Genomic DNA, 27,960 nt, shown 5'->3' on the forward strand with positions numbered 1-27,960 from the left:
TGCCAAGAATACAAACTTTATTGAAACAAAGGCGCTGGCCATATGCAGATAAAAGGAAGCTGAATGGCAGTATACACAATGCAGATTTATTTCTACTTGGCCTCTCCCTGTCTTTTTGAGAGAGAAATACAAAAATTAATGACCAACCAAGGAAATAACCAAACTCAAGATGGCCTCTAGCACCATTTAAACTGATGCTTTCCATAGGGCAATCTGGTTTTCATGCATACGAACAGTTCAAATTGCAAGAAAAGCAAAACCAAGCTGGACTTCAGCCGAGTTTCATAATTATTACTGACAATTTGCTTCTAGTCATCAAAAGGTCATTAAAGGAAAAACTAAGACATGTTAATTTGATAATATTTGTGGTTACTATGGCCAGGTTATGGAGAAGGAGGGGGGTTATGCTGATACATTCAATTACTTTTGAACATGCATGATAACTCACCGGAGAAGTCCATTCCAGAACTACCAGGAGGCCTGGCCATTGACAGACTATGTTTTAGTCAAAGTCAAAAGGCAGTGCTAATTTGGGGGGAGGGAGAAGAGGGAGGTACAGGGGTGGGTAAATTTCTAATATTAGCTAAACTCATTCCTGGAACCTGTCCTTCCAATACCAAGTTTCCTTCTTCCCTAAGATACATAAGCCCCAAGAGGAGCCCTCAATAGTTCTTCCTGTCTGTTCTACAGAGTTGAGAGCAGGAGACAGGAGACCTTTCTGTTACAAATTAAGTTGGGAAGGAGGTTCAAAGATGTGTGTTCTGGTGGGGTTTGGCCATAGCAAAGATACTTCATAACCCTAACAATAAACAGGGAATCACAACCTCTGGTCAGGAAGCTTGATGGAATAAAGACCTAGATCACTTTGAACTCAGGAGGCTGCATTCCAAGAGCAATTTCAGTTCTACTTTCATTGGCTAAAGCCAAAATAAATACATGAAAAGGACTGGAGGGCACAGGAGGAAGGAGCGAACCAAAATAATCACCTTGTAGTAAGGGACAGGAATTTCGTTCCTTCCCTATCACAGCTTCCAATGTTGCAATACATAGAGGAGGTAGTTAACTAAGAGATAAATTTTGAAATTGGTTTTCTGGCTGTGGGAAGGTTGAAATGGAGTAGGAGGGAGTCTGAAAATTTATATCTCATCTCTAATGACCAGGCTGGTAGGTTTTAGACATGCTTTAAGCCAGAAATGCAAAGATGGGGGGAAACGTCGGCATGATAGGGATATACAAATACCATATCTCAAGTGCTTCAAAAACTGATTTTGATTTCTGCCCTTCACCCAAGTAGGATGCTACTTTAATAAACTACAGTACGCTGAGAGAGTCCAAGACACAAAGGACTTGAGTAAGCTATATATTTAAGATGGGACACATTTTTTAGAAAAATGAAGAGCTTGCTCTACTACTTCTGCCTGACACTCTGTGGTTGAAACATCCAGATCCCGCCTGACTGGTCATATCTGCCCAAGCCACGAGGTGAGCCAAAAAAGGAGTGGAGTGCTGAGCCCCACGTTCTCCTCCAGCGGGTAAGAACTGTTGGGGAAAGTGGCAAGTCTTAATTTGTCATGTCAAGGCCTGTGGCGATGCCCTGAGGTTGCTCCCTTACTCACCAAGAATTTGGTCCAAGAGAAGGAAAAAAAGGTGAATATCAACCAACTCCCAAACAAACACCTCATCCCATGAATGGAGCGATGTGGCTTCTGGTGGTCAGCAGCAGCAGCAGGGGGAAAGGAGGAGCCCCCTGCAGGCTTTAGGATTTATTGAAGGCTGCCAACACAGCCCAGATCATCTCTGTGGCACTGTGCTTTGTTCCTTCCACCTCCGGGTCCAGCTCTACCAGGTCCTTGGCTCGATTCATGGCTATGTCATATCTGTCATCTGCCAGGCTGGAGAAGACACTCTCCAGCACATCTGAGGAGTGAGCCAGCACCAGGAGGGCCAGGGTTCTGCGGTCCATGCGCTGGGGGTCGTTCACCCATCGCTCCAGAACGCTCTCCTGAAGCTTTCTGACCAGCCGCTGTTTCTCTGTGGTGTTGGTCACTGGATGCGTGGTCATATCAAACAGTAGGAAGTTCTGCTTCTCGGTGGTCAGAATGCCCTTTTCCACCAGATTTTTGGCAATCCGTTCTCGCACATTCCTCAGCTGGTACTGCAGCTTGAAGGGATTCCATGTTTCACCTGTGATGATGGGTGAATGGACACAGTGCACAAAGACAAACAAACGTTAATTTTGTAGTAGCATGTATTAAATTCTAGGTGTCTCAGGTAAATTTTGCAGCGCTTTGCCCTGCAGTCCACGGCTTCGCCAGACATTCAGGGGGTGACCCTTCTTCTAGGGTTCATCACTGAATAAGCATTGCAGTGGCCACAAGATCTTGTGAAAAGGAGAGAAAGGTACTGGTTGGGATGGCAGAGGGAGAGGAGGCTGAAAGTTTTTGGATTCTCTCCAGATATCAATTCTCCATGTTCCTGGATGAGAGAAAAGACTGAATCCTAGCCAATATGATAAGAACAAAGGCTTTGCAGTGACAGAGAATCCATCCCTCCTTGTAAGTCCCTCTTGAAACTTGCCCACACTGTAAGACAATCTGCATGGGAGGGCTCTTTGTGTACCAGGCAAAAGGAGAAGGATGGACAGGAGTTGGCAGACCAATAAAAAAAAGGGCTGAGTGTGTCCATCTCATAGGGAAAGTGTGGAGATGCACCCAGCCTGAGCCTGCCCAGTGCCTTCCTCGGTGGTGGGGAAGAAGTGACATGGCCAGTGATTTGGACCAGAGAGAAGGACTGAAAGGGGCAAGGAAGAAACATCTCCCAGCTAGGGAGGGCCACCGACGGAGGAATAGGACACAGATGAAGGAACACACGTACGATAGGGCTCAATGGTCCCCAGCAGGCAGCCCTGTGGAGATTCCCAGTCTTTTTCAAGTTCTGTACTCCTTGGCTATACAAACCCCCTATTGAGCATGAAAGGAAATAAATTCTTAACTTTACCAAGAATAAGCACACAAAAAACCCCAGATTAATTACTTTCTATAGGATAATGTGGTTATTTGCCAAATCTTCCAAATGGGGATTTCTGCGATAAGAAAATGAGACTCATCCCGGGCCTGAGGTCTTTGAATTTACAGTAACAACAACATGACCCACAGGCAGTGGGTAGCCCTTGATGCGGCCAGCTGGGTGACGGGCCCTGCTGGGCCCGGGCCCAGTTTTCCTTCTGCCTTTGCACCTACCTCACAGCCCCACTCAGGGGAGCCCCTGGGAGCCATCTGATGGCTCTTTCTTGACTCTCTCAACAGGCCCCAGTTTTTACTGACTTTTCTATCCTCCCTGCCTTGGGAACAGATATAAAATACTCAGGCTGTATCTTCTAGAAGCTGAGGACAAAGGCTGGTGTTCCGAAAGACTAGTGTGACTCCTGTCATATCCTCGCCTCCCATGTAATCATCAACCAAGTTTTCTTAAAGACTTCAGAAGCTGCAAGAAGGCACCAGAAATAAGGGGGGAAGGAAGAGAGAGCTACAATCAGGTGGCCAGTGCTGGCATCTCTGGCAGCTAAGGTGGCACAGTGGGTGGAGGGCTGCTCCGGCAACTCACTTAACCTCAGTTTCCTCATCTGTAAAATGAGAATACCAGCATTTACTTCCAGGATTGTTGCAAGGATCAAATGAGATAATATTCATAAAGCCCTTGGCAGAGTGCCTGGCACCTAGTAGATGCTACATAATGTAGTGACTTATTATTGATATTAATTTTATGCATTCAAAACCAAGTTCTTATTCTCTCAAAATAATCTGAATTTTTGCTTCTTTTTTCTTGGCAAGGAGACAATACTACATCGAAGCCACAAGAGAGCAGTAACAAGACATCCTTTGAATTCTTTTACCTGTGAGCAGCTCTATCCATGTTTGAACCGTTTCTGCCGGTTCTGTGGCCTTAATGTGCTTGAGTGTTTCATCCAGTAAGACATCACCAGTAGGACTATCTGACTTTAGCAACACCTTTTAAGAAAGGAAAGAAAAAAGGGACATGTATTTATTCATCCAAAAGTTTTCACAAATGGCTATTAAGAGACTATTATATATTATATATAATTATATATATTATACAATGTTACATTGATGCTATATAAAGATATGTGTTCTCTTGGGAGTTTACAAATGAATGAAGACTTAGGACATAACCCCCCCCCCCAAATTAAATCAATATAACAATGTAAGAAGAGCGTTTGCAGGAAGGGAGGGTAGATACGAAGAGACTGCGTGAATAAGACAGAGATCCACAGAAATAAAAAAGGGATGCTGGTCTGGGAAGACAGTGAGAAATGTGGTTTAGAGTTAAGAAGAGGTATCTGGATGTGCTTGCTAATCATTAATGACCAATGAGCCCTTAGTTCCCAGAGGGGACGAGGTGAGTCTGTGAGGAGACAGGAGAGCACTGGGCATGACTCCCATGTCCACCGAGTTCAGTCGAGAAAAAGGAAACTGTTTAGCAGCTGAGAAGGCACAACCAGGGACCCATTTCTTTCACCTGCTTACTTCCCCTTCCTGGGGTCTCCTTCCCAGGGCAGAGGTGGGAAATGCATCCGTGTCTGTGTGTGAAGGGAGGGATGCATTACCTTTCTGTCCAGCAGTCTCTTCTTCCGGATGGTGGGGGGCTCCAGATGGATCCGGCCACGCATGGCCAATTCTATCAGGATGCCTCCTCGAAGCCCGGAAGAAATGCAGTCGTTCCAGAAGGACGTGTAACCCTACGGAAAGGAGGGAAGAGGTTGGAGGAGGGCTCAGACCCAGCCGAACCTCTGAGGATATGCAGTTCACTGCTCAGGTTCATTTTCTCAGCATGTACCTATATATCCCATGTATATATAAGCACGTATCTATACCCCTGTCTGCATGAGGCTCTCTGGCGCGTCTGTGTGTTCTTGCTCCCCTGACAGACTGTAAACTTTCCTTGGCAGGAGCTAGTTCTCCCCCAGAAGCTTTGGCTCTTTCCAGAACAAAGGAACAGTGTCTCCTTTCCCTTGTCTCTTTCCTCCAGCACCAGCACATGATTCAGAGACAATGGATTCAAACCTGGCTTCTGTCATTTACTATGCTTAGGGGACACAGAGCCAGCTCCTCTGGGCTCAGGATCCTCACCTGTAAATTAGGGGGTTGGATAGATGACCTGTGAAAGTTCGGCACAAGAAAGCCTGCTTCCTCCTGAGGTTTTGTGGCTCTTCCAGAAAAGACCATTTTCTCCCTAGTCCCTGGCCACTGGCAGTCTCTCTAAAAGTCAGTCTCTCTAAAAAAGAACTTATGTTCTCTCCAAAGTTTGGTTAACTGCTGAGAGGTAGATTTAGTTCTGATATAGGGAAAAATCTCTTTACCATTCAAATAATTCCAAAGTAGAAATGGGGCATCTGGATACCTTAGTGAATACAATGCTAGATCCAGATTCGGGATGGCCCGAGTTCAAATCTGCCTACAGACAATTTCTAGTTGTATGATCAGAAAAATCACTTAGTTTTTGTTCACCTTAATCCACTGGAGAAGGAAATGGCACATGACAAACCTCTCCAGTATTTTGGCCAAGAAAACCCCATGGGTAGAATGATCCATGGGATCACAACGAGTCCAATATGACTAAACAACAAGGAACGGTCTAGTGTGGGAGATGGGGGGGAGGGAGGAAGAGAGAAGGGTGTCTCCTGTCACATGAGGTCTTCAAGCAAAGTCTAGATGACCAGATGGCCGTCTATCAGGCACATGCATGTGTACGTGCACATTTTTGTTGAAGTATGAGCCAGACCAGATGGTTTCTGAAGTACTTCCAAAGTATAGTCTTGTGATTCTATGCTAACCAAAAACACCTTAAATTTAAGTTGTAGAAAAACACCTTTGAGCTTTCTACAAACTGTTCCTGAGATATTCCAGAGTTTAGGGAAGAATACAGATTAGTTAGGAAGAGCAAACCACAAACCATCTAGCTCTCAGACATTAAGTAGGCTATGCTAGAGGTGCCTTAGCTTTGGTGCTGACAGAACTAGTTTAATCTAGTTGAGATAAGAGATAAAGGAGAAGAGGAGAGACCACAAGGCCATTGATTGATACATAAGTGGTACCAACAATGTGCCTTAAAAGTTCAGAGGGACTGACCTTTATACTGGGAGTCCTCCAGGTAACAGAGAAGCAGACTGAGCTACATTTATGCTAGGGAGACAGAACTAGGGCAGGCATCCCAAACTGAGGGAACAGTATGAATGAAAGGGGAGAAACATACAAAGTGCATTTTGAAAACGAGGTATTTTTAGGATGTATCAGAGGTGGTGGACGGGTCAGGGCCAGATTGTAGAGGGTCATGAATACCAGACTAAGGATTGAAAGAGTTCCTGTAGTTTTCTGAACAAATAAATTTCACGATCCAAACAGGAGCAGAGGAATTTACAAGTAGAACATATTCTAGCTTCTGGAGTCCTGCTAAATCATACCCACTGCTATGGGTATGACCCACAGCTTCAGCTGCTTCCCCTGACAAGGTAAATTAGTTATCCTGATACATCCTTAAAGGAAGAAGACAAAGTGCTTTTCCTCTGAGCTGTCCACCTCAGATCTTTTCTAACCTTACCTCTTCTACCAAGATCCTCCCTCTTTCATCCCAAGGCCCATTTAATGCTGACAGGTTGGCAGAAATCTTTAGAAACTCCCTCCCTGGAACTTCCTGAGGTCTACTCTACCCAATTCTCTACCAGTGACCTGCACCTGCTGTGTAGAGCCTGTGGAAAAACAAGGACATCTATTCTTTTCATAAAAACACTGGTGCTTCTTCCCTTTATCTGCTGGTTGTCACATTAAAGTACAACATATTCCTGACCAACAATGCCATGTGGAGAGGCAATACATTGTAGATGCAAATCAAGGCCTTGGTGGCCTCACACATTTCAACTAGGTGTATAAGTAGGAAAGTATTTCTATTTTGCCAGGGCTTTCTTCTAACTCACAACTCGGCTTTGATTTTCATTACAGGGAGATTAAAGACTTCAACCATGTTAATAAAGGAGCAACAAAAGCCTGGAGGTGAACAAATAGATTTCTTCAAAAAGCGTTCTTACCCACTTCAGCCTCACAAAACCTATTAAAACCCAGAAAAATGCCTTCCTTTACGACTATGCAGGAGCAGAAGAGGATAAAGACGGACAAGGAAGAATAGAATGGCTCAAGATGTGACTGAAGCTGTAATTCCCTTCCCTGGTGGTATCTCAGAATAAAGAGAATAATGACACAATCTCGGTAAATAATACCTGGCAGGCCAGGATAGATTGGCTCTCTGAAGAATTCTTCCTGATATTCCCTTCTAAACATAACAAATCCATCCAATCTATTCTATCCCTGCAGAAGGACCCTCGTGAGGAAGGGCCACCACTTTCTAAGTCTGAGCAGTACCATCTGGTGCAAGAGAAGCAAACCCTTCTCCAGTGCTTGTGCCAGCAAAACATCACACAAGAGTGAGACAGAAAAAGGAATGTAATGGAGTGGTCTAGTGGCAGAGAAGTGTGTAGACCAAAACTCAGGAAGCTTTAGGGAGGGATGAGGTGGAGTTCCTTAAGGTTTCTGCTGACCTGTCAGTAACAAGGGATGGGGTAAGAGTTAGGAATTTGGGCAGAAGAATTAAGGTTAGAAAAGATCTGAGATAGACAGCTCAGAGGAAAAAGAGAGGCAAGTTTTAAAAGTACTCAGTCCATTTTATAAGCCTGGAACAGATGGATCAGGATGGCTAGTTTGCACAGTTCCAAAAAGCAACTGAAGCTATGGTTCATACCAACTCTGGAGGATATGATTAAAGACTAAATTAAGATTAAAGATTCTGGTTAGCAGGGCTCTGGAAGCCACAATCTCTCCTGCTTGTAAATTACAATTTTTTATAGCGATAGGCATATTTACCAAAAAATGGTGTTTTGATCATGAAACTCACCTGGCCAAAAAACTTCAGGGGCTCTTTTGTCTGCAAAACTAAATAGAGTGGAAAGTATGAAAAGGGTCACTAGTTAGGTCAAGAAATTTCAATAACCTTCTACCTGAATAATCTTGCCAGAATTTCCACCCAACAATGTATACATAGTGCCCTTCCCCATTAGAAGCTTCCTTAAAGACACACCTTAAAACAATTCTATGAAGGCCAAGAATTTAAAAGCTTCCTGCTTCCAGAGCAAATAGAATTAAAGATAGGACAAAAAAAAAAATCTTCAAAGCATACACTAAAAATATCTTCTAACTTCTGACTTGAAGACTGGTTTAATTTCCAAAGAAGAAGGAATCAGTTCCCGAGAAATATGAAAGAATACCAAACAAATAATGTAATTTTAATTCATAAAATTATGTCGAATAGTGCTTTCTGAAAAATATGGCATTTTTTCTTAATTCAGTCTGTTGAAGGGGCAGATGAAAAAGAGTACTGCGGTGCTGCCCTGGTACCTGCCTTTGTCTATCCCTTTGTCTGATGCCTTCCCAACTTATCTAATCCACACAGACAAAGCTCATGAAGTTAATTCTCAAGGGTCCATTTTAGGATTGTAATGCTGGAGAAACTGAGCCAAATAGAGATTAGATAGTATTTAATTATTAAATGGAGAGATATACTGAGAGCAAATGGATCCATGGTTTGGTCCCAGCGCCGAATGAGACTATCGTCTCTAAGAATCCAGCAAACTATGAGAGTTCTCAAAGACATATATACAAGTGGCTTGGAAGCAGGGGGTAGATTGAGATAGGGGCGGAGTCTAGGTACAGAGATCAGGCACACTCTGACAGGGTGGAGTGAACCACAGAGAAGAGATGACATAATGGGAGAGGCACCCTGGACAGTGGGAGAGGCATCTTAATAAGATATCTGACCTACTAGTAGGTTGGAATAGGGAGAGGCATTCTTATATTCTAAAACATAAGATCTTTTATCCTTATCAAGTATTCTGATAAAGAGGGAGAGGAGGTTTTGCAGGACTGAGCTTTGTGAAACAGGGAAACTGAGTCAGGATAATTATAAAAACTGAGAACTGGCATAACAGGATAAAGAATATTGGCCTGATGAGGTTGACGGGATGAACCCTGAAACTGTCCCCTGTGACTTTTGTGGGGAAGCCATGGGGATGAGCTCTGAAACTCTCCTCTGACAGAGACCCACTCTTCCGGGCAATAAGTGGTTTCATTAAAATTAGATATTCAGCTGGAAATCTAGGACTGGGGGCAGTGACAACATTATGAAGGAATCTCATTCAATGGAAGCCCTACTCCAGACTGCCAATAAAATGACCATTCTGAACTCCAAATCTTTGCAAGTATCCGAAGTAGGTATGCCTTGCCAATGAAGCTCTCTTCTTGGCAAAGCTGCCTGCCAGGACTCCTGCCTGCTGTGAAGAGACCCTCTTCTCAGTGATAACCTTTCGTTATTTCTCTGCCAGGACCTTTTGCCACTCAGAAGTCTGTCTTCCTAGCAAAGCTGCCTTCTCAGTGCCAATAAATTTCCTTTTTGCCATTCAGACTTTTCAAGTTCATGAATTCTTTCACCCTGGACCTGCGCACCACGGGGATTCCCACCCCAATTCTCACAACTCTCTGCACTGCCACTAACCGCATCAAGATCATTAAGAAAATACCAGTATTAGAAGCTATTCAAGTTTATAACAGGATGATTGGAAAGCACCATCACACCACTGGTCTGTGTGGCATATCAATCCATGTTCAGGATCGACCCCACAGTATTTATTATTTGAGGAAATCTTAGTACCGAGGAACAGTCCATAAGGGCCAAGAGTGAAAAGCATCTTCTTGGCCAGGCTTTTGTATCTCTAGCACCTTAACAGTACTAGCTGTTGGCACACAGCAGGTACTTACAATCAATAAAATTTTACACATACTTAAAACTGTCAACATGGGAAAGAGAGTCAAGGCAAGGATTACAGCTTGGGAATGGACTGAGCAGTAGGAGGGTCAGAAGAGAAGACAAAGAAAATGGCTGCAGGAGGGATGTAAGGGGAACGGATCAGATAAGAAAATTTCATAGTTGATCAACACAGAAGTGGAACATTTGTATATATTGACCAAGGACTATCTCTGTATTGGAGAAGCAGAATGGAGGAGCAGGTCTTGGAGAATGAGCTAACTGAACCAGGACTCACCCTGTGCCTGGAGGCAAGGAGGAACCTCCCAAGGCCAGTCCCACAAGTAAAAGACCAGAGTTCCAAAGTCTCCTCTTCCTTACCCCCACAACTAGTGAGCTGGCAATGGATATGCAAAGCAAATTATATACTGGATAAACAGGAAATAATTGAGAGAAAGAAGGTATGAGAATGAAGAGGGGTTGAAGAAGGCTTTACGTAAAAAATGGGATTGAAGTTAAGCCCTAAAGCAAGACAGGGAGGTCAGCAGCCAGTGGAGGAGGGACATTGGGCAGAGGAAATGCCTGAAGCTGAGAGGCAGTCTTGCTCACAGAACAGTAGGAGCTGGCAGCAGTGTCACGGGATCGGAAGGTGTACTGGAGTCATGTGCAAAGGCCTGGAAAGAGGACAAGGTTATAAAGGATTCTGAATGCCCAACAGAGCCTTTGTCCTTGATCCTGGAGGCAACAGGAAATCACTAGAGCTTGCTGTAAGGGGACAGGAGGAGCAAGGAATGCCATATGTGATCTTTTTTGCGCTTTAGGAAAATCACTTTAGGGGCAGAATGGAGAATGGAGAGACCCTCCCCAGCAGCTACCACAATAATCCAAGCATGAAGTGATGAGGGCCTGCACTACAGTGGTAGCTGAATCCAAGAGAAAGGTGACCAAGAAAGTATGAAAAATGATCAATTCCTTAAGTGGAATTAAGTGGCCTGTCCAAGGTCACACAGATGTAAGCATCAAGTGTCCGAAGCTGACTCTGTCCTCCTGACTCCAGGGCAGGAGTCTCTGCCACCTAGCTAAATGGGACTGATTGGCTGAAGTATTTCTCAGAGAATTGTCACATGATCCCGGTTCCCAGAACTTTGGACCTTAGGGGAGGTCATTTACTCTTTGAAGGAATGGACTTTGAACCAGAGATACAGGAAGTTGCAGAAAGTGTCATGACCTCTGGGAGGCAGCCAGCATTAGTGATCATTGGTCAAGGATGGTTACATTCTGTTAGTCTATCCAATGAGAAGGTTTGAGTCTTGCTTTAAACCCTAGACAAGGGGAAGCCTGGTCAGATTCCAGATGCACATGGAGAGAGTTAGGATGGCTCCTGGGTGTATCTGGGATTAAATAAATGTTTTCTCTTTGTACATAATGATGTCTCTCATTAGTTAATTGGATTGGAAAAGGGGTCTTACACCAGACCTGTCCCACACATAGCTATCCTGAACAATGACCAATTCTTAAGCTATTTTATCTGTGAAACCTTTATGAAAATAGCCCAGATGCATACATCAACAGTACCCTTAATGACATTAGAAAGGAACAAATAGGTTTTTGATGATTATTTTCTATAGCAGAAATCGATACAGTCTGAAAACTGACCAGAATATTCCAAACTATCTGCTATTGGTTGGTTTAAAAAAATGCATTTGATATCACACTGAAAAGTGCAAATTGAGAACTCTTTTCAAACAAGCAGTCTCCCTACATTAAAATTGTACAAGACTAAGAAGAACTTTTTCCATCAACCACCTGAGCATCAAGAAGCAAACCATGAAAAAAAGAGACTTATTTACTTACAGAAAGGTTATCTATCAGTGCAAAGAACTTGCACAGAACCTAATATACAAAGAAAGATTTATCAGTGAGTTTGGTTTTTCAATTGCTTCTATTTACAATTGATATGTCCTGATTATATCAAGCACTGGAACACCAAAAAACTTGTCCAATTAGATCCATGATCATTCAAAGAAGGACTGTTTTCCCCCCCTTTATTGCCCTATTATCCTGTGAAATGGAAAACAAGTCTTTTGCTTCACTCTCCAGTCTGTCCACAGTTCCTAGGAGCTGACTTCCAAAAGAAGGGCACCAATAATTAGCAAAGTGGAAGGCTTCCTGAGGTCACCAACTCTGAAATTCTATGAGTCAACTGAGATTTTATATATATGTATAATAATATATTATTAAATAAGATAAACACATTTTTATATAAAATCTAATGTGTTATACATTATATATTACATAAATACACATTACATTTTATGATTATACACAATATTTATAGGTTTTATTATATTTACATATATATTTTGTATTATATATTATACATTCTACTGTTACACATAATCACATATAAAATATAATATATTCATGTAATATATAATGTATTATTATGTTAGATACATTAGATATTAGATAGTATATTAGATATTACATACAAATTATCTTATTTAATAACACACACACACATATAAAAATCTCAGTTGACTTACAGAATTTTGGAGTTGGAAGAGACCTGTGACTATCTAGCATTATTGAAAAGGCATGTCCTCTATAACACAGGAGGCAAAAGCCATCCTGCCTTCACTTGAAGATTTCTGAAAAGGGCAAACCACTCTCTCCTGATGGAGCTATTTCTACTTTCAGAAAGTTCCAATTATTATGTGATTATAGATTTGGAGTTGGAAGGGACCTCAGAGGTCCTCAGGTCCAAGACACATTTTTTCAGGCATCCTCAATTTCCATTCATTTCTACTCATTCGACCCTCCAGGGACAAGCTGAATAATCCTTTTCTACATGACAGACCTTAAAGCATGTTTAGCAGCTCTCTTCCCTATGGGCAATTCATTGGGCCTAGCCTTGGCTTCAAAGGACTTAAACCAATTCTTCATCCTCCTAACCTCTCTACTCCTCAGTACTTTCACAAGCCATCATTCTTGCTCTGACTTCATTCACTTCTCTTCCCACTCTATAATCTTCATCCATTCCACTCCATCCTATGTGCTACTCTTAAAACTCACAGACTTGATGCCCCTCACATCCTGCCAAGCTCCAATACTGGGTTACTCTGGTATTTCCTCACCCCGGCCCTACCCCAATGCCCATGCTGTCCAATGAGACGGTTCTTCTTGTGTCAATGCCTCTGCAAGTCCCATTTTCTTCTGTCTTTCCCAAAATCTGCCTCTTCTATTTTCCTTCTAATTTTCAGTCTTTCCTTGGTTTCATCCTTAGTACCCACAAACATTTTCAACACATGTTTTCATAGCCATCTGAAATGCAGGGAATGTTCTTTGTTTCATCTCTACTTCCTGACTTTCTTCAAACAGAATTCCCAACCTTCTACAAAAATCCTTTTTTGGTTCACCTTAATGATAGTTCCTTCCTTTTGATAAGGTAGAAACCACTCAAATTTTAAAGCCATGTCTTAAAATTGAAATACTAATCGCTATTCTTCTCTAGTGAAGGAAATATCCAGAACTTTGTTATCACAGTAATTCTGTCACTGTGAAATCAGTTGCTTGTTGTACAGATAAGCTATATAATTATTTTCAATTGAAGCAAACATAAGATACTGCTGCTTTTAAAATTTTGAGCCTGTATGCTATCAAATCAAAGTGATGACTGTGTGCCATAAAAACCAAGCAGGGGCCATGGTACTTTCCCTCAAGGAATTTACAACTTAACAATTAAGACACAACTATAGAACAATTTTGTTGTTGTCGAGTCATTTTGGTCTTTGTGGCCCCATTTTGGGGTTTTTTTCTCCAGTTCACTTTGCAGATGAGCAAACTGAGGCAAACAGGGTTAAGTGATTTGCCCCAGGTCACACCACTAGTATCTGAGGATGGATCTGAACTCGGGTCCTCCTGACTCCAGGCCCAGTGCTCTATTCTCTGCACCATTTACCTGCCCTTCAGAGAACAACAATAGTGTCTAAATAAGCTCAAAATTGAATGTAGAATTGGACCATGAAAATTTAGGGAATAGAAAAATCATCATATAGTGGAGAAGCTGAAAGTTTCAAGGATGAGTTGATGAGACTTGATCTGGACCTCAAAAGAAGTATAGGATTTTATCTGATGGATAAAAGACAAATGAGAAGTGGAGAAAAGATGGAGGAAAGAAAATTCAGGCAGAGGGAAGGGAAGCGTGAACAAAAAGAAGCCAGAGAGGAAACCTCTCTGAATAACAAAACTGAAATAAAAAGTTCATGTTGGGGAGGAGCCAGATGAGGACAGACAGAGGGAGACAAGCGATGGAATGCCACTGGGAGGAGGGAAAGGAGCAAGCATTTTACATAGCACCTACTGTGTGGCATGCACTGTGCTAAGCACTTTTCACAAATATCTTCTCTGATCCTCACAACAACCCATGTCCGTACTTCTAGTATCCTCATTTTACAGATGAGGAAACTGAGGCAAATGGAAGATAATAGGTGCCCAGGGTTACAAAGCTGAATTTGAACTCGGGTTCTTGACTTTAGGTCCAACATTCTATCTACTGCACCACTGGCTGCCTCTGTGAGTGTAATAATTATGAAAAGCCATTTCCCTTAAGGAGCTTCATTTAATGAGAAGAAATGGCGTAAACATATAAGCAACAATCTCAAAGAGTTTTTGACTTCACATGGGACAGAACAATCAAGATCAGAGCTTCTTAAACTTTTTCTACTTCAAATCCCTTTTTGCCCAAGAAATTTTTATGTGACCCTGGGCATACAGACACATAAAATAGGTATACAAAGCAAACATTTACTGATAATAAGCCTCCACAGTCAGTTAATAAGACTCCACACTCAGACCCTATGTGGGGTCATGACCCACAATTTAAGGTTAAGGGACTTGTCCAGAGTTACTAAGCCAGCAGGTGAAAGACATGAGACTGGGAACATAGGGCTTCCTGAACTTTCTTATTTCTCCCTTGATTTTGTATCCTTGGATAATTGTATCTAAGTACCTTCTTGTCACTTAAAAGTTATAGGTCCCTGGTGGATCCATTTGTGCTCAGAATGTCTTAGTTTGCCCGTAAATGCAATTGGTAGAAAAGTGATTTAACAATGTTTTGAAGTATATCTAGAGCCTGTATTAAATTGCCTACAATTTTGGGGGGACTCAAAAATTTTAAAAATGAAGGTTAAACATTGTTTTTAAAGGCAATTGGGAAAAAAATCAGTTTAAGAAATGAGATTTCAAAAAGAAAAACATATTTGTTGAGATTTTCTTCCTCTACTCCCCTTTTAAATGAATGCTTTGCTAGTAAAATAGGGTGAAGTGCACTTTTTTGTCTCCCAGGTGGAACTTATCTACTCTTATCTCTGAAGTGTGATTAGAAGAATCAGACATTTCCTTATGGACCCTTCTTTTTAACTTTGGGCAGACCACAGCACCTAGGCCCCTAAGGGGATCTTAGGACAGGAATGGTTTTTAGAGATCAAGAGGTATGACTTCCCCCACCAAGAATGCTCTCTAACCTATCTGCCTAGTCACCACCTCACTGCTTCTTGTGATTGGTGGGGCAGGGGTGACAGAACACATCACCAGATACTCCCTCTCATTTGTGGATGCTCTACTGGTTACTGGAATTTTTTTTTAAGTCTGGAGAGGACCTCCAACTCACAAGCAGCGGCCTTGGTTCTGTCTTCTGGATCCACCAAGAATTAAGAAAATTCTTTCCTCAGATTACAGAACTACTATTTGGAAAAAGCAATACTCTGAATGTACAGTTCTCACCATGTCATTCCCTCCTCAATAAACTCCATTCGCTCCAGATATCTAGGACCAAGACCAGACTTCTCAGTTTCGTTCCAAGCTATCTTTCCAGGCTTACTGTCCATTATTGTCTGCACCCACACTCTATGATCCAGTCAAACTCATGTCACCATCTTTATGTCTCTGCAGAAGCTACTCCCCAGATGTGGGACGTGTCTCCTTCTCTCTTCACTGCCTTTCTGCAGAGCTCAAATCAAGTGCCACTGGCATTCCCCCCTCTCCCCACTACATGTAATAAACTTAGATATTTTTTTTCCTGATAAAATGTAAGCTTCCTGAGAGGAGCAAATCTTTCACTTTTCTTTTGTATTCCCATGCCTTAGCAAAGTGCCTTCCTCATTTATGTTTGTTGTTCAATCATTTTAAATTCTTAGTAATCCCATTTTGAGTTTTCTCAGCAAAGATACTTTAATGGCGGGCCATTATCCTTCTCCAGCTTATTTGACAGATAACCAAACTTGAGGCAAACAGGGTGAAGTGACTTATTCAGGATCACACCATAGTAAGTGCCAGATTTGAGCTCAGAAAGTCTTGCTGACTCCAGGTCAGCACTCTATCCATTGTACCGGATGCTAAATGTTTGTTGATTGCCTGAAAGCAGTTTTTCCTTCATATGACACAAGCTAATTCCTTTAGCTGTTCCTCACATGACACAATTTTAAATCACTTAAAACTTAAAGTCATTCTTAAAAACACTTATTTATTTCTGGGTCATTTTATGTTCGATGTCAAAAGGAGTATTTCCAAAGTTTTTCTCATGATACTGGGACTATCTTCTGGATGTTACTTTAGGCAGTGACTTTATCAGTTTCCAAATTTCAACTTTAGCTTCATCTTGAGGTCTTACACCACAGGTGAGCATGTCAAGATATTAAACATTAGAGGAGTGGTTCTCAAATTGCTTTGAGTAAGGCAGCCTTTTTAACGTCAAGTAATTTCTCAAAACCCCACACGTAATTGAACTATGAGTATACAGTGATTAAGAAAATTTAATATAAGAAAAGCAGCACGATAGATGTAGCAGATCCTGGAATGGACAGGAAGACCTTCTGGGACACATCCTGAGTGTGTGATTCTGGGAAAGTCAATGCTCCCGGGACCTTTTTGAGACTAGTACTAGAAAAGCAGTGACTGAGCAGCACTTACAGAGAGCCTTTCCCCACAGGCATTCCCTACTAATGAAATCACAGGCCCAGGTCAAGGGAAAGGGAGAGATTTTATGTCTGAAAAATAGCAAACATTTCCGATATCTTTTATTCTGTATCCAACTGATGTTCTCTTATTTACTATATTGAACTATGGTGCATATTTGATTAGAGCTAAATAATGATTAAAAATGACAGTGCAGGGGCAGCTAGGTGGCGCAGTGGATAGAGCACCAGCCCTGAATTCAGGAGGACCCGAGTTCAAATCTGGTCTCAGACACTTAACACTTCCTAGCTGTGTGACCCTGGGCTTAACCCCAACCTCAGAAAAAAAAAAAAAAAAAAAAGTAAAAATGACAGTGCTTAGTATGTAAACAGAATATTGGATTCCTTATCATGATTCCAGAGCATACAGGGATAAAGAATCCACAAGTTGGGAAGCTGTGAGTTGAGCCCAGGACAAATGGCTCATGAAACAGCTATTCACTGAAAGTTTTACCCTTACTGCTTAACAGAACATAGGAGAAACCACTAGATTACCTATGAAGCTACCTGAGGGCATAAAATTCTTGGGAATGCTAGTCAAGAGAATTAACAAGCCTGAACAGCAACCCTTGGCTTAGTAAGGAGGACAAAGACAGGCGACAAGCGATGTCATCTTTTAAAAGCATGACATTTTCAACAGTAAGGTGCAGGAATAAAATGGCATCATATCAAGTTCCTGGGCTGAATGGTCCTATCATCATCAGGGTGCGAAAGGGAAGGAAAACAAGCATTTATTAAGCAGTGCCTGCTCTGTGCCAGGCACTGGTTTTCACATGTTATCTTACTTGTAAATGAGATAAAGCTGTGGGGTAGGTGCTGTTATTATTCCCACTTTAAGGTAAAATGCCTTGCTCAGAGTTCACATAACTGGTAAGTGTCTGAAGCCACATTTGAACTCAGGTCTTCCTGATTCAGGCCCAGTGCTCTAAGCCAAAGATTTTAAAACTGTGTCACAACCCCATAAAACCCCATGAATGTGAGGGAAATCATGTTTTATTATCAATAAATGTTGGAATATATATATATATATATATATATATATATATATATATATATATATATATATATATATATATATATATATACACACACACACACACACACACACACACACACATATATATCCCCAGTGTTATACAAAAATGTATTGGGTCAAAAGTGGAAAATTGGGGTCACAAGTGGAAAATGTTTGAAAAGTCAACTCTAAGCTCTCAACCCCAGTCAAAAAAAAAAGAGAAGATGAGACTTTTTTCCTCACTGTCAAAGTTAGATCTAGAAGACAGTTGATACTTTGAAGAAGGAACAGAGATGAGTTAGTTTATCTGAACTATAGTTATTCCACATACAAAATAAGACTTTAGCCTTTCAAGCTATGAGGCCAGTGATTCTTTTCTTCTATGATATGAATCTAATAACAATGATCAATCAATATCATTTTATGAAGCTTGATAACCAAATAGAATTCTGCAGACTATGCAGAACAGCTTGATAAGTCTTCTATAATACATTTTCCCTAATAATAATAGCAATAACCATTTTAATCTCTGTGGGAAGTACTACCTGTTAAGAAAAAAAAAATCACAAATTTTAATTTAGTAGTAAAATGTTCCTGAAAATATCAAGTTCAACTATCTTATAATGTCAGGAAATTCAAACACAGAAAAGAGCTTAATCTTTGGAGAGAGGTTTTATTTCATTCATTCTTTCCAACAAGTTGTTTACATGATTGTCATAGAATGGCTGAAAGATTCTTCTAAAATGATTAAATACACACCAAAAAACCCTTAGTTACCTCGGACTTTCTAAGAAACTAACAATAATGCTCTTAGCAAGAGGTAGCAATAGCTTGATCAAGTACAATGTCAAGGTCGGGGGCACCATGTTCACAATTTTAAATAAAATTCTTACCCTGTCTAATTTGTTTTATAATTTCTTTTTTATATTCTTTGATAGTGGAAACACTGCATTATTTTCCACTTTTAATACAAATTTTATTGAGTTTTTACATCATATTTATTTCCAAATATATACCTTCCTCCACCCATTGAGGATTCTATAGTCACAAATATTAAAATAAAAAAACTAAACTCAAACCAGTTCAATATGACTGACAGGCTGACCCTATCTGATAGCTTGCACTATATTCCATATTAAGTATTCTTAAGCTCTTCAAAAACTTTTAAACTTTTTTCTATGGGCAAGATTGGTCAAAATGATAATGCATTAAAAAACATTCCTATATAATGCTAATTAGGATTTGGTTTAAAAATTTTAATTTGAAAATTTTAAAAATGCCTCCTTCCTTCAGAACTTTTTCTTTGAAAACCTGCGGCTATTCCATTTGCATTTCAGTGAACATGAGAGTAATATTAATATACTATATTTCCAATGAATAAGAAAGGAAATTAAACAGTGACTTACAAATAGTAGGTATTCAATAAATTAGGATTAGTGAAATTACAAATGAATACCAGTCCAGGTACTGTAATTGTAAGAAATTAAAAGAACTCTTCTCCCAAATCATTAAAACACAACTGTTTACTTAATTCTTATTATGGATAAATTTATATCTAGAAAATATAGATTCTAATAAAGTATCAAGTTACAAAATCCCAGTCTTTCACAACTAAACATCAGTGAGTCAATGAAAGCTCAGTATATTATAAATTCTTAACAAAGGCAATATTGACAATTCAACAGGATCCTGTTTTCAACAGGAAATGAATCTATTTTCCATTGGCCAGGTTGGAGCTTAGGTTCAGTGTACTCATTTGATGCCAAGTGTTCTTTATCTATGTTAATACCAAATTTTCCAAAAGTGTTTTTCCATATTTGAATTTCCCAATGTATCAAAGAAGGAATTTATATTTTCAAATAAATTTGTAGTGTATCTTCTAAACTACAAATTTCTAAGAAAAGATAGCTAGCTAACTTTCTGTAGAATTTGGAATACAATCAATCCATTACAGCTGAATGAGTTAACCTCATGAAGTGAGGTCTTCTTTGAAATCAATAATCTGAAAAATTTGTCTTTAAGCTTTTAAAATATAGATCTAAATTTAATTTTTAGTGCCATTAAATAATATTGTTTCAAAGCAGAGGCTAGGAAATCATTAGCAAAATTATCTTAAAGGTAAGTCTTTTCAAGTTATAAAGTTTTTCAAAGAAAGAAACAGTTTCATATTTGTTAAAGTCTCTGAGAAGCCAACATGACATAATAGGTGAGCAATCAGGAAAGGCCTTGGATTCAAGGCCTGATTCTGACACAATTGGGAATACAACCTTAGGCAACTCTTAACCCTTCAATGATCCAGGAAGCTCTCCAAGCTTATAAATTCCAACAAAGTGTTGGCCTACACCAGCTAAAGAAGTTTTTTGTACCAAAGAATCAGAGGTCTAGCAAAACCTATCCCTATATGATTGACACCAAACACTACACACCCAGTTCTTTGGCTAAAGAGAATAAACACAGGGAGTAACAAATCCTAACAGAAGCAAATGGTTGAATTGGCTAAAGTACTTAAACGAACTTTTAATTTAATCATGATGTTCTCTTGCTTAAAAAGCTTCAATAGCCCCTCCACTCACAGCTCCCTTCATCTCCTACTTATAGGATAAAATCCAAGGCCACATAATTGTCTTCAGCTCAGAATATTCATTAAGTCAGTAATGTGGAAGACCAGTAGAGGAAGTGTAGATGCTATCTAATTTATACATCTGCAGAGATAGGAAAGGTAAGTGGCAGTTCAGAATTGCTAAGTTTAGGTACATTAGACTACTTCTTCCCAAAACTTTCCTTATATTCCCTTGAGTTAAATAAGATAAAAACCCTATTTATGATCTTTCCTTTGAAAGCTAAACAGAGCGATCCAAAAGGCTGTTAATTCAATTCAATGGCCATTTAACTAACTAGTGTCTGCTACACTCCTGGCACAGTACACAGCAGCGTTGGTTAGAGATTAGAAGATTATTAATCAGAGACAGGCTGTTGTGTAGAGATTTCTACAAAGGGAGGAAAGGAGAGAAGATAGATGACACTATCATAATGTGTGAACACAAAACACTAACTGATGATCACAGACTAAGTCCAACCTCTCAATCTACAAATGAGGAAACCGAGGCCCCAAAAAGCTAAGGGACTTGCCCAAACCAAGACTGGAGTCCAGGTCCACTGATTCTGAATCCAAAGATTCCTCTGAGATCTGACCTCTAAGATTCTATCCTCCAGGAGTTTGAATTCTTTTTAACCTGCCCCTCCACAATGACTTCTCTACTCAATTAAATGCAAGGCTGGATTCCCATCCTCTTAGAGATTTATTTCTATGATTACTGTGTTTAAAACATCATGCATGCGGGTTGACATGTTTTTTTTTTTTTCTTCCTTTTTTCCCTGAGGCAGTTGGGGTTAAGTGACATGCCCAGGGTCACACAGCTAGGGGGTGTTAAGTGTCTGTGGCCACATTTGAACTCAGGTCCTGCTGACTTCAGGGCTGGTGCTTTATCCTAGCTGCCCCTGGTTAACAGTTTTTAAAGTGTTACTAGATAAATAATTTTTTATGAGTTCTTCTAACTAATCCTCCCATTCCTAGGCCCTTTCCTGTATCACAAGAATTGTCCCATGCTGTAAGATTCCTATTAGCACCCACATAAAAAGACTCACAAAAACAAGAACAGAGAATGGGGGTCTCAAGAACAGCAACATAAATCTGAGCATCCGTTGGTTAGCAGCAAGCTCCCCTCCCTTCCCTGCACCAGGGCTGAGCAGCCATGCACAGTGAACCAATCAATCCCTTCAGTATTCAGTGTTACATACTTTGTGAGAAATGTTCTGGCTGTTGCTCTGAATATCCTTCCCAATCAGTAGCTGTGCTTACTTAATTGGTTCTTTAAATTTTTCTTATATAATACAAGAGCCAATCCAACTTTTCTAGTTAACTCTAGTAATACAATGGAGTTTTGTTTTCTCAGTTGATTCATATTCAATATTTCTTTTGTCATACAGAGCCCCAATTCAACTTTCTCAACTGACAAGGAGGGGAAGGGAGGAAAAGAAAGAGGTACTAGAATCCTTTAAATATATAACTCCTTTGTCATTACAATTAACAAACCTATAATTTTATCTTAAGGAAAAGCCTATAAATTCCTACCAGCCACAGAGATCTCCATAAGACTTTCTATGTATGTCTCTTATCCATGTACCAGGCATTTGTTTAATATTAAATTAACCACTATCTTTGTAAGAAGCCTACAGCTTCACCTGAAAAATGAAAAATAAAGAGGTCGTAATTGCAAGCCAAAGATGTAACAAAGATGTAACTCTTTTCAATTATACCAAAGAATCCAAGGCAAGGGAGATATGATAACACTTGGGACATTTTCCTCAAGTACCCTGAAACATTCCATTGTTGGTCACGTTGCCTTTCAGGTCAAGTCAAATAGCAGTGAGATTAAAAAATAAAACAAAACAAAAAAAACCCCAAGGTAAATTCATTATTTTCAAATCAAATCAACATTGAGACAATATTTCAGTCTAAGAAATTTTCCACATCTCTATCTATTAATAATGAGGACTTATCGTATTTACGCAGAAGATCTGCAAATGCTTTCTATATGTATACTTTCTATGAAGGGTAAAAAAATACAGGCACAGAAAAGTTAAATGACTAAATATAGGGTAATATATCCTACTTGGAGGAAGCATCTCTTAGCCAAGGCTTAACATCTCAAAGCAATTATTTGCATTTATATCATAAAGCAATTACATAATAAATGCTCTGTCATGGTAAGGGGAAATACAGCAGGAAGAGGAAAGTTTAAATTATTTTAAAAGTGAAACTAAACCCAAATCCTCATCAAATGAGGATATTTAAGCTTAAGCCAAGAACAGAATCCATAACATTCCAAACATAGGATTCTTCTCACTATTCTTTCATGTGTAAAGCAGGTGATGTTTCAATGTAAGAAGTTTCCTTCAGAAGTGAAGAGGAAGTCTATAGTGGGCCCTTTTTAAAGCAGGTAGCTAATTAATCCTGATTTCATCAACAATTTAGTCCAAGACACTGGGAAATGAGTGTAAAATGTGAGCATTTTTTTGTTTTTCTTCCCAGATTATTTTTACCTTCCGAATACAATTCTTCTTTTGCAACAACAACAACAACAAAATTCGGTTCTGCACATATATATTGTACCTAGTATATACTATAAGATATTTAATATGTATGGGAATGCCTGCCATCAAAGGGATGGGGTGGAGGGAAGGAGGGGAAAAATTCGTAACAGAAGGGAGTACAAGGGATAATGTTGTAAAAAAAAATTACTGTCAAAAAAAAAAAAAGTTATAATTATAAAATTAATTAAAAAAAAAAAAAAATTTAGTCCAGGGAAACTGCAAGTACAGTAAACCTGCCTCTCCCACAAAATCCAAGACTTTGGAGGAGCCTCTCAGTTAGTTATACCTCTGGGTCTTACCTTATAGGCCTCAGTCATCATCCCCAGAGGGTAATGGAGCTCCAAATTGTGGACTACAAAATTCATGCTTTGGAGAAGAAAAAAAAAAAAAAAAATTCCCAGGAGTTTTATTTTTCTTAACACTTCTCAACATTAATACGACTAAAACATCATGCACACGGAGATCGATACTTGAACTCCATTACCTCCTTATCCTTCAGGCCCAGGAGCAACACCTCTTCCATGAGGTTAAGGCGAATATCCTTAGAATCCCCGGAATCATCATTATCCAGGCCTCTTTCTTGGTTGGAGTCTTCCTCACCTTCCAACTTCTTTTCAGAATTCTTGCCAACCTCAGCTCGCCGCCGGCCTCGGTGAGTCAAAGATGACATTCTCACCTGTCCCGAGGAGGTTGGATAAGAACATATACATATATGTATGTGTGTATATGGATGGATGGATGGATACCTACAAGTGCATATATGCATGTACACACATGTATATGGTCAACTATCTCCCTTCTCAATATATATCTTACAATATATATGTTACAAAACAAGAAATACTTAGAAATTTAAGTTGATAATAGAGTGAAAGGGAAACTTATAACAATGAAATTAGAAAATCCTATTTGCTTTAAAAAGGCAATGGCCTGATTTGCCTATGTATAATCTTTATCAAACTGTGCTTGCCTCCTCAATGGCAATAGAGGGAGAATTTGGAATTCAAAATTATAAAAAATGAAGGTCAAAAACGGTTTTTACATGTGAATGAGAGGAAAAATTAAAATTAATTAAATAATAAAGTAAATATGCATTTGTAAAAAAAAAATTGAGGGGGGGAAAATGACCCAGTTTCTTCATATATCAGGAAAGATCAAACCATGAAACCAAGCGCTCAATTAGATAATCTTTATGACTAATAGAACATTCTTCCTGTCTAGTGCTCAAATGAACTTTCTATGACCTAATGTAAAATATCCTCCACATTGTATCTACAATTAAAAAAGATAGGCAGCATGATTTATTAACACTGTCCATTCATTATCTAATATGCATTTTTTTAGGCATCTGGGTACCACATTCTGTGAAAGATCTGAAAATAAACGACAAACATGTCTTCAAGAAGACGACATTCTAGTAGGGTAAATAAGACATGGACTCTAATAGCCACAACATAAAATAGAATATAACAGCATGTGGGGGAAAAAGGTTGTATGAGATTTATTTGAAGAAAACTTCACTTTAGAGTAGACAGAATAATGGAAAAGGAAGTGATTGAGCTTCAAAGATGGATAGGATTTCAATGAGCAGAGATGAAGAAGTGGACATTTAAGCAGAAGGAAAATAGCATGGGCAAAAGTGGGGAAAAAAGGTGATGTACTTCAGGGTCGAACAAGCAGCACACTTTGGTTGATATTTAGAATTCATGATGAGACTGGAGTGTAAGATTAAATTGAAAAGATAGGCTAGTACCAGACTGCAAAGTCTTCCCTGAAAGCCAGACTACATACAGGCTTTGAACTTCATTTGACAGAAAATGGAAACCTACTGAAGGTTTCTGATGTGTGTAACAGTGATCAGGGCTGTGAATTAGGAAGTTTAATCTGGTAGTGACATGCAGGATGAACCGGAGAAAAGGAGGAGGCGGGGAGGCAGAAAGGCTATTACAACAGTCTGGGCTAGAGATGAGGAGGGCTCTCCTAAGGTGATAGCAGTGGGAATGTCAGGAGGCAGCAGCTTTAAGACCTTTTGTGTTGGTGGAATCCCTAGGACTTGGTATCTTTAGACAGAAGATAAAGGAGAGAAGAGTTCAAGATGAGAAGGCTACAAGCAAGGATGATCAAAAGAACTGTAGTGCATCCACAGTAGTAGTGACGTGAGGTCAAGGTTAGATAAGAGTTCTATCTCATGGAAGCCAGTCAACTTTGTTTTACCCATGGCTAGGAAGGACTTCATGTTGGTCAGTGGGGCAACAAGCATTTATTAAGCACCTACTATGTATTATGTGATGGGCTAAGTAGTGGTTAAATTAACCTTAATCAGCTATCCATTTGGGAAATACATACGACTGGTCACAAGATAAAGTGGCAGGGAAGGTGGAGGACACCAGAATCCGAGTTACCTGGTTTTGAAGCTTCAGAGTCATCCTTGATACTCCTCTTGTTCCCTTCTAATATCCAATCAACTAGATCCATATCTTTCACATCCAACCCCTTCTATTTACAACCCACCTAACTCAGGACCCTCTAGAGCAGTGGTCCTCACACTTTTTAAATAAGGGTCCAGTTCCCTGTCCCTCAGACAGTGGGAGGCCGGACTAGAGTAACAACAAAAGGTCACGCTGTCTCCGCCCCTCAGCCCTTTGCCATAACCCTGCAGGGCATAAACGTCCTCAGCAGCCGCTTCTGGCCTGGGCCATAGTTTGAGAACCCCTGTTCTAGACTTTCACCTGTTCTACTTTTCTAACCTGATAATTTTCAATCCAAACTGCACTATTAATTTTCCCTAATGTTTCACCCTCCAACCTGCCTATATTTGCACGTGCCATCCCTTATTCTGGACTGTGCTCTGTCCTCCTGAACACTTCCAAAGATTGGTTCCCATGGCCACCTCCTTCCTGACTTGCTAATGCTTACTCGTGCCTCAAATTATTTTGTGTCACATCTGTGCACAGGCTATGGCTCTCCCACAAACTAAAAGAATCTTAGGATAGGAATTGTTTCCTTTTTTTTTTGTCTTGCATCCTCGATGCTTTGTGCGTAGTAGGAGCTTGCTTAATGTTTGCGGTCAGATCACTTCAAATCCATTTCCCAGTACATGATCTCCAGATGTTCATCTGTGGCATTTTCTTCAAATGTGAAGGAAGGCCGCACTATCAGAGTACATTAGAAAAGTAAAAGTGGAAGGAGAAGGGGGATAGCGACAACCAGACCATCCGTATCTGGGTACCTCGCTGTGACTAAGAAGTGGGAATAAAGGTGCAAGAGAGCCATGAACCAGAAATATTTCTTTATCGGAAGACTAAAAGAAACTTCACTACGAAGACAGGACTTAGAGCTAAAAAGGAACTTTGAAGGATCCTAGTCCGGCTCCCTCATTTTACACATGGGCTAACGGGGCACTCCAACAGGGGGAAAGTATCTCAGGAAGGTCCCCCAGTTACTAGGAACAGGGGTGGCGTTTACGTATGCTTCGTGCTTTCCATAGGCGACCTCATTTGGGTCTCCACAATCGGGCCAGGTGGGGACTAGGAAGGGATAGGGCTTGTCCGGGTGCCCACGTGTCAAAGTTAGATTCGGGGGAGGGGCCCTCTGATTCCCAGGCTCAGCGCTCCATCCCAGACTCTGTCCCGTCTAAAAGGACGTTCCATGTAAAATAAGCCACGCTGAGCTTCAGGAGGCCTAAATGTTCACTGCAAGAAACATTTAAAATCAACAATTAAAAGGAAAAAAGATGTAAAGTGGAATTCCTCAAAATGCGGTTTCTCATGCAAAATGAGTCCCGGGTGGGTGCACTCGTGGGGCGTTCCTGGAAGCCTGCTTGGGAAGAGTTAGAGCCCGGAGGAGGGGACAAGATGGTAAATGACCGCACCTGGCGCTGCACCGAGCCCGAGCGTGGGTCCTGCCCGGCCCACGGCCAGGAAACTTTGAGCCCCGCGTGACGCACCGAGGCGGAGAACTTCCCGACCGAGCCGTGCCGAGGCCCCGGACGTGGCTGCGCGCGCTTGGCGGCGGAAACAACCACGAGCCCCCGGACAACCAACAGGTCAGTCCAGCCCGCACCGCTGCCCAGAGAACCGTGGCGGCCCGGCCGCCGGCGCGCGGAGAGGCCTCGGGCCGACTTACCTGGCGTCGCGGCGGCTTCTCGGGGTGCGGGGCCCGGACGGCGTCAGGCTCAGGACACCTGTGCACCCTGCAGTCCTTCGGGGTGAGAAACTTCTCCGGCGCCGAGGAAGCTCCAACTTTACTTCCTGGTCCTCGGCTGCAAACAGGGACTAACACATCAGCTTCCTCGGCGATCGCTAGGCAACCTAGCTTGGTGCTTCTCCCTTCGGCCAATCAGGGCCCGCCAGGGAGGAGCTCCAGCCAATAGGTGGCAGAGAGGGGTGGGTCTCTCCGTTATTGTGTGGCCGTCCAGACAAACCCCACCAAAAGGAGGTAGGTCGCGGCTCGGGCTGACAGGCGGCCCGCCCAATGAAGGACCCCTAACCTGAGGGCCCGGAAGACAGCCCACCCTCCCGACCAGCTGGGGCCGCCGAGGGAGGGGCGTGGCCCAGAGCCCTGGAGCTGGTGTGCGGGCGCTGCATCTCGAGCGAGGGGGAAAGAGGGGAGAGGGAAGGGACGGAGCGGGGGAGGAGGAAGATGGGGAAGCCCAGAAGGCCGAGAGGGGTCAAATCTGCCTCTTTGGGGGTAGGCCCAGGGCGTGTGACGTCACCAGCCGGTCCGGTGGACGCGTAAAGCCTGGGCCTAGTCAGGGCAGAAATCAACGGGCCCATCCTTTTGCAATCTGGCCGATCCAACCCTCTCGGCCTGGGCTCCGGACTAGCGGATCCCGAGGCCTCCTCGCAAAGACCCCCGAGTCTAGCGCAAAGCGTCGAATGGTCCTCAAACCTGAGGCTCTGGGTTCGAATGACACCC

At 41.3% G+C, this 27,960-nt stretch overlaps 1 protein-coding gene across 2 annotated transcripts; it reads right to left on the reverse strand.

Annotated features, from left to right (window-relative positions):
* Positions 1–27,350, reverse strand: GOLPH3L (golgi phosphoprotein 3 like). Of its 2 annotated transcripts, XM_074263423.1 has the most exons (6): positions 27,169–27,306; positions 23,528–23,719; positions 23,343–23,409; positions 4,625–4,756; positions 3,893–4,007; positions 1–2,184 (listed from the first exon to the last, which is right to left on the reverse strand). In XM_074263423.1, the coding sequence occupies exons 3-6, from the start codon at positions 23,406–23,408 to the stop codon at positions 1,757–1,759; spliced, it is 741 nt and encodes a 246-aa protein (XP_074119524.1). In that variant the 5' UTR covers position 23,409; positions 23,528–23,719; positions 27,169–27,306; the 3' UTR covers positions 1–1,756. The 2 variants fall into 2 exon arrangements, with proteins under 2 accessions (XP_074119524.1, XP_074119523.1); XM_074263422.1 differs by lacking the exon at positions 23,343–23,409 and having other exon boundaries at positions 27,169–27,350.
* Between the last annotated feature and the right edge of the window lie 610 nt (positions 27,351–27,960).

Source organism: Sminthopsis crassicaudata, chromosome 4 (assembly GCF_048593235.1).
Source record: "Sminthopsis crassicaudata isolate SCR6 chromosome 4, ASM4859323v1, whole genome shotgun sequence".
Taxonomy (NCBI): Eukaryota; Metazoa; Chordata; class Mammalia; order Dasyuromorphia; family Dasyuridae; genus Sminthopsis; species Sminthopsis crassicaudata.

What these genes read in the sequence shown, in the direction of transcription:
- GOLPH3L (XM_074263422.1), bottom strand. Translation starts at nt 23,713, where the DNA reads ATGTCATCTTTGACTCACCGAGGCCGGCGGCGAGCTGAGGTTGGCAAG. An exon ending in TGGGCCTGAAGGATAAGGAG is followed by an intron (nt 4,757 to 23,527) that starts GTAATGGAGTTC and finishes TCCTTTCCGTAG; the next exon opens with GGTTACACGTCCTTCTGGAA. An exon ending in AGAGACTGCTGGACAGAAAG is followed by an intron (nt 4,008 to 4,624) that starts GTAATGCATCCC and finishes CTTTCTTAAAAG; the next exon opens with GTGTTGCTAAAGTCAGATAG.